The sequence below is a fragment of the Cricetulus griseus genome, chromosome 4, assembly GCF_003668045.3.
Source record: "Cricetulus griseus strain 17A/GY chromosome 4, alternate assembly CriGri-PICRH-1.0, whole genome shotgun sequence".
Lineage (NCBI taxonomy): Eukaryota > Metazoa > Chordata > Mammalia > Rodentia > Cricetidae > Cricetulus > Cricetulus griseus.
Genome location: NC_048597.1, coordinates 127968226 through 127986559, shown reverse-complemented (window position 1 = coordinate 127986559; position 18334 = coordinate 127968226). Strand labels below are relative to the sequence as shown.

The 18334-nt window shown below is 41.3% G+C and overlaps 1 protein-coding gene and 1 long non-coding RNA gene across 4 annotated transcripts; one reads left to right on the top strand and one right to left on the bottom strand.

The window, feature by feature from the left end:
- Nucleotides 1–236: 236 nt before the first annotated feature.
- On the bottom strand, nt 237–10238 carry Cwc15 (CWC15 spliceosome associated protein homolog). Of its 3 annotated transcripts, none has more exons than XM_027410817.2 (7): nt 10099–10238; nt 8506–8644; nt 7858–7970; nt 7224–7312; nt 5747–5854; nt 2999–3117; nt 237–419 (listed from the first exon to the last, which is right to left on the bottom strand). In XM_027410817.2, the coding sequence occupies exons 2-7, from the start codon at nt 8634–8636 to the stop codon at nt 290–292; spliced, it is 690 nt and encodes a 229-aa protein (XP_027266618.1). In that variant the 5' UTR covers nt 8637–8644; nt 10099–10238; the 3' UTR covers nt 237–289. The 3 variants fall into 3 exon arrangements, with proteins under 3 accessions (XP_027266618.1, XP_027266617.1, XP_027266616.1); XM_027410816.2 differs by having other exon boundaries at nt 10004–10148; XM_027410815.2 differs by having other exon boundaries at nt 9967–10105.
- Nucleotides 10237–17928, top strand: LOC113835154. The gene is made up of 2 exons (XR_004769559.1): nt 10237–10615; nt 12743–17928. It is a non-coding gene; the product is annotated as an uncharacterized LOC113835154 (long non-coding RNA).
- Nucleotides 17929–18334: the final 406 nt, after the last annotated feature.

Here is an 18334-nt window from a genome sequence, read left to right as displayed (position 1 = left end):
AAAAAAATAATCATGTAATTTTTTATAAGCTGCATAGATTATGGCAAAAAGTTGGGGACACTGGTTTACTTAGGTTAAAAATATTTATTCCAAGCAGATTCCCTTTCTCCATATTAAAAAGGAAGTAAGACTGGAAACTGGTCAGACTCACCTCTAAATCCATTATAGATAAAATACCACACTACGGGAAAGAGATTGAGAAAGTTCAAACAGGGAAAGAACAAACCCCCCAAAAGTCAAATTGATCCTTAACATTTTATTAGACTTTAATTAAGCACATAAAACTGTACTACTTAATATATTTCTCCATGAACTTTTTGTGAAATTCAGATCGAAGTGTATCATTTACAAATCTTTTGTCTTTCTTCTGATCATCTATACCCTTTGCACAGTTCTTAAAAACGACATCATCGTCCCACCTAAAGGGGAAGAAAAGAAAATAAATACCTTATAATTCTATCAGGAAACAAGAACACCACACAGGCTGTAAAGCTTCATCAACACAGACACAATCTGCCTCCTGACAAGAAAAGAACTGGTGTGCCTATGGTGGAAGTTGTCACAGCAGGAGGCACCCATACTCAGAGCACATACCACTCCCCTAGTGGAAGCAGCTCTGAGCTACAAAGCAGAAGCAGACACACATACTGCGCTCAGGTAAAGGTGTGATATTTTCAGGTCTAAAACCAAGAGGCAGGGCCATGGTCCTGATCCAACACCACTAGACAGTAAGTGATCCATTTCCTGATGCTTTGTAAAGTTTTGTACATACTTCTAATCAATTATATCCATCATGCTGGTCATACATCATAAAGCAACAAAAGACAGAACTACAGGAATGTAACAATGAAGATTCACAGATTGGCCCCAGTCTCCATTAATACTGAAGAAGTATCTGCTAAGGAGCTCAGAGTAGAACTCAGCTGGATTTCAGAGAGCATGAAACACACTCATGGAAAGGTGCCATGGAAAGTAAAGTGCATAACGTCAGAGCAGCACCTCCCATATAAAAACATAAACCCTTCCTCATGACAAACACAGACACAAACATACATAAAACACAGCTTACATTGTGCTTGTGTGTGTTGGTGTATATTTACCAGGAGAAATTGCACAAGGAAAATGAGCAAAGACTATGTGTACCTATGGGTACTGTGTCAGTAAATTTGCCTTGATGTTGCACACATGAGAAGCTCAGCAGCATGGTAAACTGGGATATTTACTCCTGCATCCACAAAGGGAAGAATAAACCAGACTGCTTCATATTCATTTATCGTGTTTTGTCTCTTAACTCATCCCAATGAGCTTTTGGTCCCTTGCTCCCTTCTCTTCGAACACACATCAGCATACAGTATTCCCAGACTGTCACTCATTCCTCTCACAACACTAATGGGAATGTCTTGGCTGCCCTCTTCTCTAGGTGCTTAGTCTTAGCCTAGGATTTTAAATCCAAATACTAGTTTTTAAGCACTTACTATGAACTTATACTACTCCAGTACTATGAACTTATACTGCACCCTACTCCAGGCACTGACACAACCCTCTGCCCATGCTGGTGACTCCCAGACGAATTATTACCAGCTTGAACCAACTGCAGAAACACACAGACTAGATACACTTAGAGATGTGTAGAGCACTCCAATCCTAGCATGCCTGGAACCTGTTTCCTCTTTCATGCTCAGTATAAGCCATACTCCTTCCCATGCCTGCCTTGCAACTGCTCAGGTAAAATGCTTGGAGTCTGGTCTCTAAACTGCTGGTGTCAGCAAACCTTCCCTTGACTGTACTGTTGTCTTCAAGAATGTGTGTTAAGTTTTTAGCTTTATGTCACCACAAGGACTGTTCTTTTACTGTGATCGAGTAAAGAAACGAACGAATTTAGAAAAAAGCAGCTATTATCGTGACTTTTAAAAGAAAGAACCATGGTGCTGGGATGAGAGAAGAGCTTGGAAGAAGATGGAGTTTTCTTTGTGTGTGAGCAGGAGCATGACCTTTGGGGTGAATGGGCAGGAGAGCAGCTGGGGCAGTGCTTCATTCCTGATGAGACAGCAGCGGTGGAGGTGAGCAGAAAGGAAAGGCAACGGGACTCCTCACCCCTGACACAGTACAGCCCCCCCCCCCCATCACACACACACAGTGGCTCCTGTGAGTGCTCACTCTACTTTCCTCTGCATCCTCATCTGTTGTCACATTATGCAGACTCTTTCCAGCTCTCTAGTGCCCTCCTCCTTCACATGCAGTACAGTGTTCACTCCCAGCCTGCCTCTTAGCTCGGCTAGCACTGGAGACCCGAGTCACCTCTCACCATCACTTGCCTATAGTACATAACTAACTTGACTTCCACGCAACAGAAGTTCCTGCAGGACGAGTCCCAATAACCTTGATCATCAAGTGTCAACTTCTAGTTTCACTGTTTAGTGACCTCTTACAGGAATAGGAGTGTAAGGAAGTCTATGTCTTTCCACCTTGTGACCTGAATGTATATCTATGAATACTCACAACTGTATGATCTGTGTGTATCTTACAATATCAAACATCAATATGGTCATGGCAAGTCCCCTGAATCCTTCTAGAACTGAACTGTGAGGGGTGGTCTTGAGGACCCTTCCACTCACATCCCACGTACAGGTTTTGTAGCTACCGTCATGTAGCTAGTGATCAGGTTTAGACCATGACTTGGCAGACACTTGGTTATTATGAGTATGCATTAAAATGAAGTCATCCTGCCTCTCTTCTTCTCCCATTATTCTAAAATCTGACTGAGGTTATATATAGGAGGTGGGGTCTTAGAAGCCTTATGTAACACATAATACAAATAATGTACCACACATATAGATCAACCCATTATTTTTTATCCCCTTGGTTAAGACAGGGTTTGTGTAGCCCTGGCTGTTCAGCCTAGTCTCAAACTCACAGAGATCCGCCTGCCTCTGCCTCCCAAGTGCTGGGATTAAAGGTGTGTGCCACCACCATCTGGTCAACCCATTACTTTTAGTACCTTCTTTTAACCTTGAAGTTGGCCTGAGGCTGGGATGGGCCAGTGAGATTGAGGAGGGGGTTTCCACTCAGAATATTTTCCATTCGAATTCTCTCTTCCTCTGCTTTTTGTTCTTGTTCCTGTCAATGGCAGAGGAAGACACAAAGTTACTAACTTCAAGTCAGTTGTCTTATATTGGTTCACAAATGAACATCTGTCAGATGGTAGTTTTCTTTCTCCTTTCCTTTCTCCTTTTTGAGACAGGTTCTCTTATAGCCCAGCTGGCATGGAACTTGCTAGGTAGCAGAGGATGACCTTGAACTTCTTACCCACTTCCTGAGTGCATGGTTGTGTACCACAGATGTACACAACAAGGCCCAGTTTTTCAGTGGTAGGGACCTAGGGCTTCGCACATGGCAGGAAAGCACTTTACCAACTTACTCATTCCTCTTTTTGATTCTTGACAAATACCAGAAAAATCTTTGTAAAAAGTAAATACATTGCTATTTTTATTACAAATATCTCATTCTTTCCAAAATAGTCAACAGTCTCTCAATTGTGAGAAGCTGAGATACAGATGTAAACGTTTTATTTAGTTACTTACAGGTTAAGTTTAGGAGCATTTTAATAAACATTTAAAATTTAAAAACATATTGTCAGACTTGTAGGTGAATGGTCAGACAGCCTCTGGATCAAATCTACACTTTCCCCCCAGGCTTGAGATTATATTTTTTGAGAACATGGCCACCCTATTAATATAGGCACTGTGGCCACTTCTGAGCTGTAATAGTAACAGAGCCACTACTTGTGTGTCTGGGTGATCAGCCACACAAGAATATTTACTGTCTGGTCCTTACAGGAAGTGTGCTGATCCCTAACAACAGGCTAATTAGCTTGAATATGCTGCTACTGTAAACACCTTCAAAAAGCAGCTAAGGAGACAGGAATAAAAAGAAGTGAAGGTGTCACTCAACTCTTAGAAATACCAACACATTAGATGAAACTCCAATAATTCTTAAGACCTTAAAAAAATGCCTACTTATTCCTTAATAATCAATCAGAAAACCACCAACAGTTAGGCATTTAACAGTTGCCCACTAGTGGCATGCCAATGACTCTTCTTGAAAATTAAAAAAAGATACAAAACATAAAACTATTTATTACAGGAGTGGCACTCTATGCCAAACTTTAATGAGAACCATTACTTGATGAGAACTGTTATGCTTTCTTCTATCCTGAGTTTGGACAGCTCTGAGTTCCATGTCCTCTTTTCTGAATTCTTCCTTGACCCTTCTGACTCACATGAACTCTTTCCCCCACGTGCTTGGTGTTGGTCCACATGAGTGCTTTTCCCTCAAGTCTTTTTCTCTTTTTAAAAAAACAAAACAATTACTGGCTGAAATAAAATCCCACACCAATATCCACACAAAAGCTGTGCTGATTTGGTTGAATATGGAGCAGAGGCCTCTAACTTGATGCTATCTGTGTTCAAGATAAAAATCACCTCTTTCTCTCAACAGACCCAGGCTTCTGTCTCCACAGAAACAACGCACCCAACAATGGAGATCATTTACCTACTTTCCTGACAGCTTTACCATTAACACCTCTCTCACTTGCAATTCTATTTTTCTTTTAATTTTTATTTTATCTGGTGTTTTGCCTGCAGGTTTGTCTATGCTCCACATTCATGCTTGGTGACTGAGGAGGCCAGAAAGAAGTGTCAGATTCCCTAAGACTGGAGTTTCAGATGTTACCACCACATAGGTGCTGGGAATCAAACTCGGGTCCTCTGCAGGAGCAGTCAGTGCTCTTAATCACTGAGCTATCTTTCTAGTTCTGATTTTCAACTCCCACCATGCAGATTATAGTTCATTTCATTGCATATGAGGAGTACTGAAACAGCCTCAGACTTTTTCCAATCTCTCTACTTTTGCCAGAAGATTGATTAATCCTGCTGAAATCCATGAACCCATCTAAGCAAAACCCCAATTTCCTTAGTATTGCTTTACAAACTCCAGCACCGTTGTACACACTCTACTTTCTTGAGGCAGTCTCGCTATGTAGCCCAGGATGCCCTCAACCTTGAAAACCTGCCTGCGCTCTCAGCACTGGGACCTAGCTTACTGATTCTTTGACTTGGATATTATTTTCTCCCATTGTATAGGTGAAGAGACTGTGGGTATTAAACAGTTAGGTAACTTGCTTGGATTGTATAAAACCTATTCAGTTTTTTGAGACACATGTCTCAAGTTAAGCAGGAGACAGGAAGAGAATCTTTGTAGACCATTGGTTCTCAACCTATGGGTTGCAACCCCTTTGGAGAGGCTGGGCAGTTGAATCACCCTTTCATAGGGGTTGCCTAAAACCATTGGAAAACACAGATATTTACGTTATGATTCATAACAGTAGCAAAATTATAATTACGAAGTAGCAATAATTTTACGGTTGGGATCACCACAACATGAGGAACTGTGTTAAAGGGTCCCAGCATTAGGAAGGTTGAGAACAAGTGAGGCAGACTATCTTACATTTAATTAGAAGACTAAAGTTCACTAGCTTATTCTTAAGCAAATTGAGCATTATTCATGTGTGAACTATCTGAAAGGAATTTAATGTAACTAGGGGAGGTAGAATGCCATTTTAAAAAGACAGATCTATAGGTGTTACAGTATTTGGACATGGTGCTTTCTAATAAATGATACCACCAGAGTTAAAAAGAATTGTGGTTTAAATGTGTAATGGAGAGATGTGAATAGCAAACACTATTACCTTTCTGGCCTGCTCTTCAGCTCTTTCCTTCTTTATTTTTTCCAGCTCTGCAAGAAGAGCTGCCGTATCATCATCATCGCTCTCCTCTTCAAAATCCTCATCTTCCTCCTATGACAGATCAAGGTGACCCAGGATCCAGAAAGAAAATATACTTTCTCACAGAAACTATATTCACCAAGTCTTTAGAATAGAATCAATTTTCCTAATTGAAAAGCAAATGTACCAAATATCATAGTTAAGACCAACAACCAATAAAAGTATAATAAATAAAACCCAACAAAAAAAAATGTATGAATACTAACTAAAATGCCAACCCCTGATAAAGTACCTTTCATATTTAGATAGTCAAAACGGATTTTCTTTTTTGGGGGGCTAGAGAGTGTCAAGACAAGGTTTTCTGTGTAACAGCTCTATCTGTCCTAGAACTTGCTTTTAGACCAGGCTGACCTTGAACTAACAGAGATCCACCTGCCTCTGCCTCCTGAGTGCTGGGATTAAAGATGTGTACCACCACCACCAGGTCAAAAAGGATTTTCATACGGAAACATTCCAAAACAAGTAATGCTTCAGAATGAAACACAGTACAATGTACAGTGTCTCACCTCAAAAGAGTTCATTCATGTAGCTCAAAATGACTAGATTAGTAGGTGAGGATGCTAATATTCCAAAAGAAAATATTTTGAGTGAATAACAGAATTTCCCTTAAGGTAAGGTTTCTTATTTTAATAACTCTGTGTACTCTATAATTGTTGACATATGTATGCAATTAGATACTGCTTAAGAAAGGTCATCCTTGTATGTTCAGTTCTATAAAAAGTGGCAAAGTGAAGTTGAGAGCCAGGTGTAGTAGACACAGTTGTAAACCCAGCACTCAGGAGGCTGAAGTCTAAGGCTGGAAGCCTGTGATTACTAGGCCAGCCTGAGCTACAGACAACAACAACAACAGCAACAATAACAAAAGGCTGTAGGGTCCCAGTAAGCATTTATGCTCAATCTGTTCAGATTGAGGGGCCCATGTGCATTATGTGTCTAAGTAGGACATGGTATCTAAGGAAAAGAAAGTGCAGAACTAGGTAGAATGCTCAAAGGTGCTGTTCATAGGCACTCAGCCTGAGAGTGTCCTGTGGAGTTACAGCAAGGCAGCTTAACCTTCTACATGACTGACAATTCAGTCACAGGTGGGCATGTCCTTTTTCACAGACTGCTTTCATGCAGCCCTCCAAACTAAACCTCTAGTAAAAGATTTGAGGCAGAAGAATACTTTGTTTTAAAAACAATTATTAAGTTTAAAGTTGAGGTAAATGATACATTTCAGTAACAGTAGGTAAAAATAAATACCGATCATTTCACAAAGTCAAAATAAAAAAAAATAAAGAAAATATGACAAGTTGGGCCCAATGGCAGAGGCCCATTTCTAGCACTTAGGAGGTGTTAAAAAGAGAACAACAACAAAAAAGCCAACCCCAAAACTACATACATCTGTGAGAGGATCATCGGCATCAAGGTTGGCAGCTGGAATCTGGTCTAGGCGGGGCTTCTTTGACACTGAAGAGGAAGTTGTATGTTCTGAAGAAAACAAACATTTAGCTTAATGAAACAAATACTGCATTTTAAAATAACATTTTAGAAACTTTTGGGCAAAAAGAATCCACACAAAAAAAACATAGTGACAGCAGGGATTCCCCCAATGGCTGGCAAATAAGCCTTTGATAAATATATGGTAGTAAATATTAAATGAATTAATGAGTTATGAGGATGGCAGCATCTCAGGAAACTTAGCCAATGTTCATACATACTAGAAACACAAGAAGGGTTACTGACGCATCTCAACTACATGGAGGAATGAATAAAATGGGGCAGCTCTGGATAGAAGGCCTGGGTTCCAGCTGCTGTAAAGCCAAAGTCTAACGACAGGTACTGAAATGATGGCTTTGAAACACCATTTCTTCTAATACCAAAGCATGAGAAGATGGAACTGGAATGAACGTCATTATTATCTCTAATCATTTATCAAAGAGGTATAGTACACAAAAACATCATCTCCAATGACCAACACACAAACAATCTCCACCAAATAACTTTGAGACAGACACTAAGAACAGTGTAGGTACCTCGGGTTGGACGGTCCCTATTTTTTTCCCTTGCAGCAGCTCTCTCTCTCTCTTCCAACTCTCTCCTAAAGTCACGGTTACGAACCTCTTCAGGGGCATCCTGTGTAGTTTGTCTTAAGAAGAAAGAAACTGGGTTAAAAATGTTACTCTCACTTGTCAAGGAAAAGAACCTATAAGGCTACAGTAATTTAAGACAATTTAGGATACAACTATCTCTGACCAATAAAATGAAAGAGGACACGATAATAAGGGACACCTGCGATGTTTTCAGTATTACTATTAGAACAAACTAAAGCACACACTCTCCTCCAACATGAAATGTCTGAATGAAATGTCTTTGTTTTTTTAAACTATTAATCAACTCAAGGGCTGTCACAGTAACGCTTCCATATTCACTACAGTTCAGTCTTCTCTGAGGTACTTATCATGAATGAGTGCTTCATCTACACACAGGAATTTCTGGTTGATAGGAATGTCTACTGAAAGAACGTCCAGTAACACTTAAAAACCACAGAGTATAATTTATTGTAAACCCCTTTGAATTCCATTTCTTTGAAGATAGGTAACAAATACAACAATCTAGACACAGTCATAAGTCATGCAGGTTTGGTCCCATTCTGTGAACAAGACAAACCAAGGCCTTATTACCTGTATTTTATCTTTGTATGAGAGGGGAGGTCTCTGCTTGAATACTGCTTTGAAAGCTGGCTCAAATCCCCTTCTCCTTTTCCTCGTCCACCTCTTGCAGGTTCAAAAGTTGGCCTGGCTGCTGTTGTCATCTTTTATTCTTTGACAAAAGTGAGATTAAGTTATATTCGGTAGAACTCTCATCTTAGAAATCATTCATAAATATCTATCCTTATGACTAATTCCCAAAACTCTCCCACAAATTGCTTAAGTAGTTTGTTTTAACACAAATTTCTACAAGTTCAGAATTATGAAACTCAAGTTGCACATGAGATATGTCCTGCCAGGCAGCTCTTAATTAAAAAAAAACAAACAAATAAGCAACAACAACAACAAAAAACCCAAAACTTATTTGAAGATCTGAGTTTGTGCTTTTGTTCTAGCTAAGTAGACTTGGGCAAGTCTCTTAGCTTGTTTTTGTCATCTCTGGAATGCTGATATTTCTGTAGTGTTATTATGACAATTCTGACAAATGATGGCAGATCTCATACAATAGTGTAATGTGGCTTTTAAAAAAAATAACTGTTTTAAAAATTCTTATCTTACTAGCACTAGGTTCTCTTGAATTTGTTTGTTTGTTTTGTTTTGATAGGGTCTTAATATGTAGCTCTGGCTGACCTGGAACCCTCCAGGGATCTACCCAACTCTGCCTCTGGAAAGTTGGAATTAAAGGTGTGGACCACCACGCCTAGCCAAGATCTGCATTTCTATGAGAAACCTCACACAACAGTAAATAAACCGAAAGGAAAAAAAAAATACGCAAACAAAACACCAAGTTTCTTCTAAAGTCACGGATCACTCTCAAACTTTAGTGTCTCAGAGTGAGTTTGTTTAAAACCCAATGACATTCACGCGGGCCACACTACCCAAAACCCAGTTGATGCAATTCTCTTCTCCAACAGTTACCCTAACACGTAGAAAACCTTTGGTACGATGCAACTTTAGCAGTGCTCAGAAAACCGAAACCCCACCCCGAGAAATATCAAGAGCCCATCCCGAACTGGGGTGTACTTCTGGGACCACCCCAGGCGCTCGGAAGGTGAAAGCGGGAGAAGCACGAGTTCGAAGCTAGCCTGGGGCTACACGAGACTGTCGCTACAGCAACAAGAGAACCTTGTGCCACTTTCAACTTGGAGCTGTCACATCAGAATTCCGGCGGACCGACTGGGCTGCTAGGCCTCCGTTAGCGTGAGCAGCGCGCTCAGACAGACCCGGAGGGAAGGAGCTTCGTCCCCATCCCGCCCTGCTGCTCCTCGGTGTCAGCGGCCGGCGCCGCGCCGGTGCCCGCCCGGGGCTCGGCCGAAGCTCCCGACCGCCATGCCGGGCCTGGGGCCCCGGCCGTCCTCCCGGCAGCGATCCCGGCCCCCCGGCGCCACCCTCGCAGGGACCACAAAGCCCCATGCACCCCTGCCGCTCGCTCACTCCGGCGGGGTCCCACGCAGCGCCTTGGGAGGCTCACCCACGAACCATCGCAGCTCCCAGCTCCCAGAAAGCTCCGCGCCGGGGCAGCCAGCCCAAGACCGGAAACAAACCGCTTGGCGTCTAGCTCCTCACCTGGGGGGCTCAGTTAAGACCCGGAAGCAAAAATCTTGGCACTTCCAACGGCCGCGTCGGAAGCTTAAGCTCCACACCCGGAAGCAAACCTGAGGGTTTTTTGTAACCGTTTCTCAGAGGCTGGTGCGCCGACCAATCCGCAGAGACCCTGGAGGAAGTTGGCGTGACGTCGTCGAGGGGCGGAGCCAGGGCGGCCCAGGGGGCGGGTGTTTGAAACCGGTGCTTGGGAGTCGAACCTAAATATCTGTGTTTTTTTGAGAGCCAATTACTTAATCTGTCTTGCGTCTTTTCCTTCCCCGACCCCCTCCCAGACTCCTCCGCTGCGGTGCTGCGAGGACCGAAGGCGCCGGGGAGTCGGCCCCGCGTCGGGCAAGCGTGAGATCTGAGGAGAGCGCGCCCGCTGGCCCAACGGCTCCCGCTCCTCAGTAGACCCCGCAGCCTAGGGACTAGAGTTGTCACTTAAGTGGATGTGAAGAAGGCGCACATAAGTACGGGGGCAGCCACGAGCTTTCCAAAGGTACCATTCCTGCGAAACCACTATCCTCGGAGGCAGGGGTCGTAGTCGCATTGCTTGTTAAGATATAGATACATAGAGATAATATGCATTAAGCCGCGTAGTGTGAGGGGAGAGGCCGTAAGCGTTAACGACAGCCAGCGTTTAGAGAACAGTGGGCTTAACTGCCAGGAGGAGCATGAGCTGCAATTAAGATGGCTTCCTCATCGTTGTCTTGGTGGTGCCCTATCCTTGAGATCTTGGGAGACGATAGATGCTCAGTACGTTCTCCAGTTTGTCCCAAGTGGAAGGACCGCCTAAAATCGAACATTTCGGTGCCTTCCTTTGGAACTTTTTAAATGAAGAAGGAAAATTAGAACAGATTCTTCCCCCCCTCTTCCTCCTTCCCCGTCCCCCCTCTCCCCCCCAAGTGGAAGGTAAAACATTTCTTTTTCTCATGGAAGCTATATACCTCCCTCAACCTCACACAACCTAAGAACACCATCAGATTAGCGGCTCAAGCCCAAGGTCCACCTCTGTCACTCTTCACATCCCGTTCACTTGCCAATCTTGTCCAGTATTGTGAGAATTACCCTGAAGTTCATTTCCCTGTCACCACATTCATTCAGGCTGCTGTCATTTTCCTCTTGTATTTGTAAATTGCTTCCAAATGGACTTTCCTGAGGTTTTGCACAGAATGACGGAGTTAGGGTACTTAGGATAAAACAGCCACTTGTCTTAACTTGATTCTGAGGATTCTTTATAGTCTGTCTCATGCCCACCTTCCTGGCTTCAGTCAGTCATGGGTACACCATGCTCTAGATGCACTCAACAGGACGTCTCTGTTTCTCAGAGCAAGGCAGGGTTCCCTGTTTATTTTGAGTTTTGAGACAAGGTCTTGCTATGTAGCCCAGGCTGGCTTTGAACTGCAAGTTCTATGTATCCTGACTGACCATCCTCAGCCTCCAGAATGCAAGCATACTATCTTCTAGTTTTTAAAGTTTCCCACTGTATTCTTTGCCTATGTCCCCAACACTGCTGTGAGGACATTATTTTCAGGTCTTAGTCACTGCTGCTTCCTCAGTGGGATTTCCCCTGGCATGGATACTGTGTTTCTCCTATGCATAGATTTATAGCCCCCAGTTCTATACTTTCATAATACTGAACACCAGCTAGGTTTACTGTTTGTTTTCATTACCTTTTGCACCTTTTTCTTCTTGGTTGAGCCAAAGTATTGAGAACAAGTATCTGTGACTCTTTTGGCTTTAACTCCAGTTCTGCTCTCCCTCGATGTGTACAGTTGCATAAACCATTTTCCCTTTGATGCCCTCCATTCCTTGTGCAAAATTGGGGGTAATTCTTTCTGGTACTTTAGTGGTTACATAAGTATTTGTAAAGTGCTTAGAACTATCTCAGCAAGCAGACTCGATAAATCAGTATTGGCTGGTACTCATATTATTATTGTCTGTCTAAGGGCAGTAGAACCTGAATTCCAGAAAAACAGGAACCCTGATTATTCACTGGTGTCCTCTGCATATAGAACAGTACTTGGTACATAACAGGTGCTGAGTAAGTACTGGTTGAATGAGTGAATGACATGTTATAAAGGAGGAATGAAATTTCTATGGCAAAATGGTAACAGGAAACTACCCAGTTTTTTTTCATTCCAGCTGCCTTTATCAACCCCTCAATAATCCATTTAAATTTTTATTTTATTAATTAACACTTGATGATTCCATTATAATTTAGCAAAAGAAAATTAGTTCACAAAATTAAAATCATTTGATTAAAATAGTCTGGAAGTATTAATAAGAAAGGGAAAACCAAAAAAGTTTTTTTAACTTTGAGGACTTGCAAATACTAAGAAAATGATACCATAAAGTTTTTGACTTAAACAATGAAAACACTTAGAAAAAAGAAATGAAGTTGGAAAGTCTGTATTAGCTAGTGTTCTCCATAGGAACAGAACTGATAGAATGAATATATATTAAAAGGGGGTTTACCAGATTGGCTTACATGATGCAATATGGGTGTCCACACTGAGTAGTCACACAGTCCACAAGGCTGCATGTCTCAACAGTCTTAAACAATTCCATTCTGGTTCTGAATGCCTGAAGGATTCCTTGAGAGCCACTGGTCTTCATTCTACAGTGGAAGAATGAAGCTGGATTCTGATGTCAACAGAATGGTGACATCACGCAAGGGAGATGAATTTTGGGCAGTAACCTGAGAACAGGGCAGATGAACTGGACAGCAACCTGAGAACAGGAGAGATGAACTGGACAGCAACCTGAGAACAGGAGAGATGAACTGGACAGCAACCTGAGAACAGGGGAGATGAACTGGACCAGCAAGCTGAGAACAGGGGAGATGAACTGGACAGCAACCTGAGAACAGGGGAGATGAACTGGATAGCAAGCCGAGAACAGGGCAGATGAACTGGACAGCATGATGGAAGGCAATCAGGCACTTTTCTTCCGGCCCTTTGTCTATCACTAGAAGGTTAAATCTTCTTTGTTTTTTTTAAACATTTATTATGTACAGTGTTCTGCCTGCATGTATGTCTACAGGCCAGAAGAGGACACCAGATTTCATTACAGATGGTTGTGAGCCACCATGTGATTGCTGGAAATTGAACTCAGGACCTTTGAAAGAGCAGGTAGTGTGCTGTTTAACCACTGAGCCATCTCTCCAGCCCTGAAGGTTCTAATCTTATTTAGGATGGCCCATCCTACTTAAAATAATTTGATCAAGGAAATCCCTTACAGGTGGCCCTGTCAGCTTATCTCTTATTTGATTCCAGGTCCAGTCAGGTTGACAGAACTAGCTGTGTCTTTTCCTAAAAACTTAAAATACACTTACCAGTCAACTCTACTGGTAAAAATCATATACCTTATTAATCTGGTTTGGTTTGCTTTAGTTTACAAGCAAAGTCTTACTGTGTAACCCAGACTAGCCTCCAATTTACTATGTCGTTTAGGCTAACCTCATGGCAATCCTCTGCCTCAGCTTCTCTGTGCTTTTATTTCAAACTCATTACCACAGAAAGTAATCCACCCAACCCCCCGCCCCTCAGTTCCTCCTGTGATCAACTTATAGTTCCCTGCTCTTGCTGACTTTGTTCCTTGGCAATATTTTTTACATTTCATTCAGAGCAGGCCCTTTCTCCAGGCCCATGCTCTTTCTTTAGAGTAGAAAGTGTGTGTGTGTGTGTGTGTGTGTGTGTGTGTGTGTGTGTGTGTGTGTAGTTCCATGTATGAGCATGGGAAGGCAAGAGGTCCATGTTGGTATCTTCATCTATTGTTCTTTGCCTTTGTTTTTGAAAGTTTTTCACCAAAGCTCATAATATTGGATTAGGCTAGATTGGCTAGCCCTAAAGATCCTCCTGTCTTTGCCTTTCCATCGTTGGGTTGATAGATGTTCTCTGCCACACCTAGCTTTGGTTGTGGGTCAAAACTCAGGTCCTCATGCTTTTACAACAAGTACTTCCCCAACAGGACCGTCTCCCAAGTCCTCTACTAGAAGATCTTTGAATTTGGAAAATAGAATCCCCTGTACAAGGATGTCTTGCTTGGCTTATCTGCCAGGTTACTTTCCCTTGTGTACCTAGATAAGGTGACCCTATCTGATTCCTGGTACTCTGCATCCTATTCTCAAAACCTTCCTAGTGACACATGTCCCATCTCTTCTAGATCACACCAGCTTCATATGCACCTTCGTTTTTAATATAGAAAAGGTAGTGTTTTAGTGTGGTCAGATATTATATGCAATAATTATTTCAAAAATTGCATGGAGGAGACAATGTATGGATTCTGGCTTCAAAGGTTACAGAAAAATGGTGTTCAAAGGGGATAAAAGAAGCCTTAAAAACCTCAGAAGAAAATTTCAGAAAGCCTAGTACCTCATGTTGGGAAGGTCAGTTTGATGAAGGCAGAACATTCCATGGCTTTAGAATAAACAATTTAAAAATCACTTTGATTTTAAATTTAAATGGGTTATGGTGACCCATACCTGTGATCCCAGTACTTCTGAGGCTGAGTCAAGAACCCTGTCTAAAAATGTTTTTTTTTGTTGTTTGTTTGTTTTTTGAGACAGGGTTTCTCTGTGTATCTTTGGAGCCTATCCTGGAACTAGCTCTGTAACTCAGGCTGGCTTTGAACTCACAGAGATCCACCTGCCTTTGCCTCCCAAGTGCTGGGATTAAAGGCACACATCGCCACCACCCGGCTCTAAGAATGTTTTTTTATCATGAGGTAGGCCGGGCACATACTTTTAAGTTCAGTACTAGGTAAGCAGAGGCAGAAGGATCTCTGAATTTGAGGTCAGTCTGGTCTACCTAGTGAGTTCCAGGAGAGCCAGGGATATGTAAGTAAGTTAAAAGTGGGAGATGTGAACAAAGTCAACACCTAAATGTCAGAAGGTAAGTTTTGTAAAGTCTTTAAAATACACTTAGTTCTACTCCAGTGACTAACACACATTATGTTGAAAAAGGAGAACAACCCAATAAAAACTTCAGCTAAAGGGATTCACAATCGAAAGTAAAGCTGGAGAGATGGTTCAGGGTTAGGAGTGGTCACTGCTCTTGTAGAATACCCGTATTCAGTTCCCTGCACCCGTGTCAGGCTGCTCACAGCTCCAGGGGATTACTCACCTTTTCCTGGCTTTAGTGGGCGAGAGAACACACACACACACACACACACACACACACACACACACACACACACACACACACTCAAGCACAAAGTATAAATATAAAATCTTAAAAAAAAAAAAGGAAGAGGGAAGACTTAACTTTTCAGTGATCACAACACAACACTGTGTTTCCAGTAATTTATGAATGAGATTGAGAAGACGAGGGACACATAGACAGTAGAAGTGCATTGCACCCCATAACCCTCCCTGGAAAAGCCAAAACATTCATACAGCAGGCTCCAAAGTTTTCCATGCCTTAGCCTTGCCTCTGAGGCTTGTACCTTGCTTATGCCTTTCTGGCTTACATACCTTCTTGCTTAGTCACAGTTACTTCTGCCCTGAGTAGGGCCTTTTCTTAGTGTCTACCAAGGTTCTTCCTACCCACTCAAATGAGACCAGTCAGCTGTGATATCCCTGGTGAAGGTTGCAGCTGTTCTTCCCTTCTGTCCTCTAAAGTTCTGGACTGTTGTTTGTCTCCCATATTCTGCTGCTGCTCCTCCTCCTTCTCCTCCTCCTCTTCTCCTTCTGTTCCTCCTTCTCCTCTTTCCTTCTCCTCCTCCTCCTTCTTCTCCTCCTCCCTTTTCTTTTACATAACACCTAGTGTGGTCCTATGTTGTTATGTTAAAATTACTGTTTCACCACCTCCATGCAGAACATATAGAATATAAACTCCATGATCAGTGCTATAGTCCAACCACTTAAAACAATCATTAGCACTAACATACAGCTAGTAAAACTTTTCCAAATGAAACAAGTGAATGGTGAATGAATGAACCTTAACATAAAGAAATCTTGTCTGGTGTAAAAGTTGTTTCTTTGTTTCACCTGTGTCTTTCTTTTTGTGGTATATGGGAAGTGAGCAGTCTACTACTGCACTAATCCCTAGAAAAGGGTAGGTAACTTTCTTCAGAAGAAAACATACAAGACCCATAGAAAAGAATTCCTATCAGAAGATAATCTCTTAAGTGAAAACTCATGTGATGGTCAGACTCCTCTGTATGCAGCATCAAAATTCTAGTTAGACCAGCCTTCTCTAATTCAATTATTATTGTAATCAAGTATTTCTCCTTTTCTACCAGTTGGATCATTTCCCCTACATGTACTAAAACCCATTTATGAACCTGATAGCTCAAAAGAGGTGAAAATTTTCATAAGAAAAAAAATGCATGCTGTGAGCATATACTTATGTGTGAGCTGAGGATTAGAGTTCAGGTGTTCATGCTTGTACAGCAAACAGTCTTACTGAATCTTCTCACTAGCTCTCAAATATATTTTACTAAGTGCCCATGAATGAATTTCTAAATTTTTAAATTTTGTATATTTAAATGTTTATATAAACCTTACTTTTTCTTTTGTGTTTTAATATTGCCAACCCACTTAATGTGTGTTGTGTGTGGCTGTGTGAAATTTGACTGTAAGAATGTAGTGCATAAGTCTAACAGTTGTTTCCGTTACAGTGATATTTACGAATAAAGCTACTGCAGCTCTTCTTGTAAGTGCAGAGGAGTATACACGTGCATTTCATATGAACCACATGAGCAGGGGGAGAGCTCTCCTTGTGGAGTCTCACCATGCCTGACACTGTCTAGCATCTCAGTTTCATCTGACTTGCCTGTGTGGGTAGTGACCTGTCATCGCCATCTTGACTGTGTTTCCTTCATGTCTAAGTAATGTTTATTATCTACTTTGGTTTCTTTTGTGAGTGACTTTCCTATTGAAATGTCTTCTCATCACAGATTTCTGAGTTCTTAATAGGTTAGGTACTAACTCATGCTACGTATGCTGCACAGATAAACTTCCCGCTCCTTTGCTTCTCATTTGGAAGTATTTAAAACTGATTTTGATAGATGGAAATCTTCCATTTGGGGGTATTCAACTTATCAGTCCTTTTTTTTTGTTAAGTGGATGATGTATTTTAGTAGAGAATATTCTTTATTTGAAATCATATGGATACTCTGTGTAAACATCTTCTAAAGGCTTCATAGACCTTTCTGAGACAGTCAGGCATTCATTTTTGTCCATACTGTATAGTGGTGTCTTGACATCTAGTTGAGCTAGTCTTGTTACCTCTTCCTGTCCTCCAAGATCTCTTTGTCCTTTGTTATATTCAGGAGCTAACTGTCAAGTTCTATATACTTGGAGTTTTAATTGGAATAACATTGCATTTGCAAATTTAAGAAGTAATGTTTTTATAATATTGAGTCTTTAGACTTAGGTACAAAGTGTATCTTCTCCCTTGTTTAGATCATCTTTGTTTTCTAAAGTAAGTCAGTATACTACTTCTCTGTGTATATTTACGTTACTGTCTCATAGAAATCTCACAAGCTCTTGCTGAATTTAGGTGTAATTACTATTTAATGTATTGTCAATGATACCATTCTTAAATTTGGATCATTTGTAACTGATGTATGTAAGTATGACTGATTTTTGCATATATCTATTTTAAATTCAGAGAACTTGCTAAACTGTCCTGTTAATTAAAGCAGTTTACTCTGAATATTTATATATTTATATATATATACCATCTGCCAATAATGATAATGTGTTTCTTCTTTTTCAGTCTCTTTCCATTCTGCCTTCCCTTTTTCCTTGCCTTGTGTTGGTTAGAACTTCCAGGACAATGTTGAATAAAGATTCTGATCCCGGAGAGGTGTCCTTGTTTTTTTCTTGATCGGCAAGATAAGACTTTTAACAATTTTGCTGAAGGTTTGCAATGATATGTTTTATGCTATTTTCTTACTATTTTAGATTGCTGAAAAAAACATTTAAAAATGTCTTATATATTACACCTGTTAGGTTTCATTATGACATTTTCATATGTGCATAATAATGTATTTTGATCATATTCATACCTCTTCCTACTGATCCCACTTCCTCTTCCCAACTAATCCCTTTTCTACTTTAACATCTGCTTGCTTCCTTATTTTGTGACCCAGTGAGTTTCATTAGGGTTGCTTACAGGAGAATGGGATCTTACCAGTGGCTGTGCCACTGAAGAAAGTGTCTTCCTCCCCTTGGAAATCATTATTACTTACAGATCTTCAGAGAGGG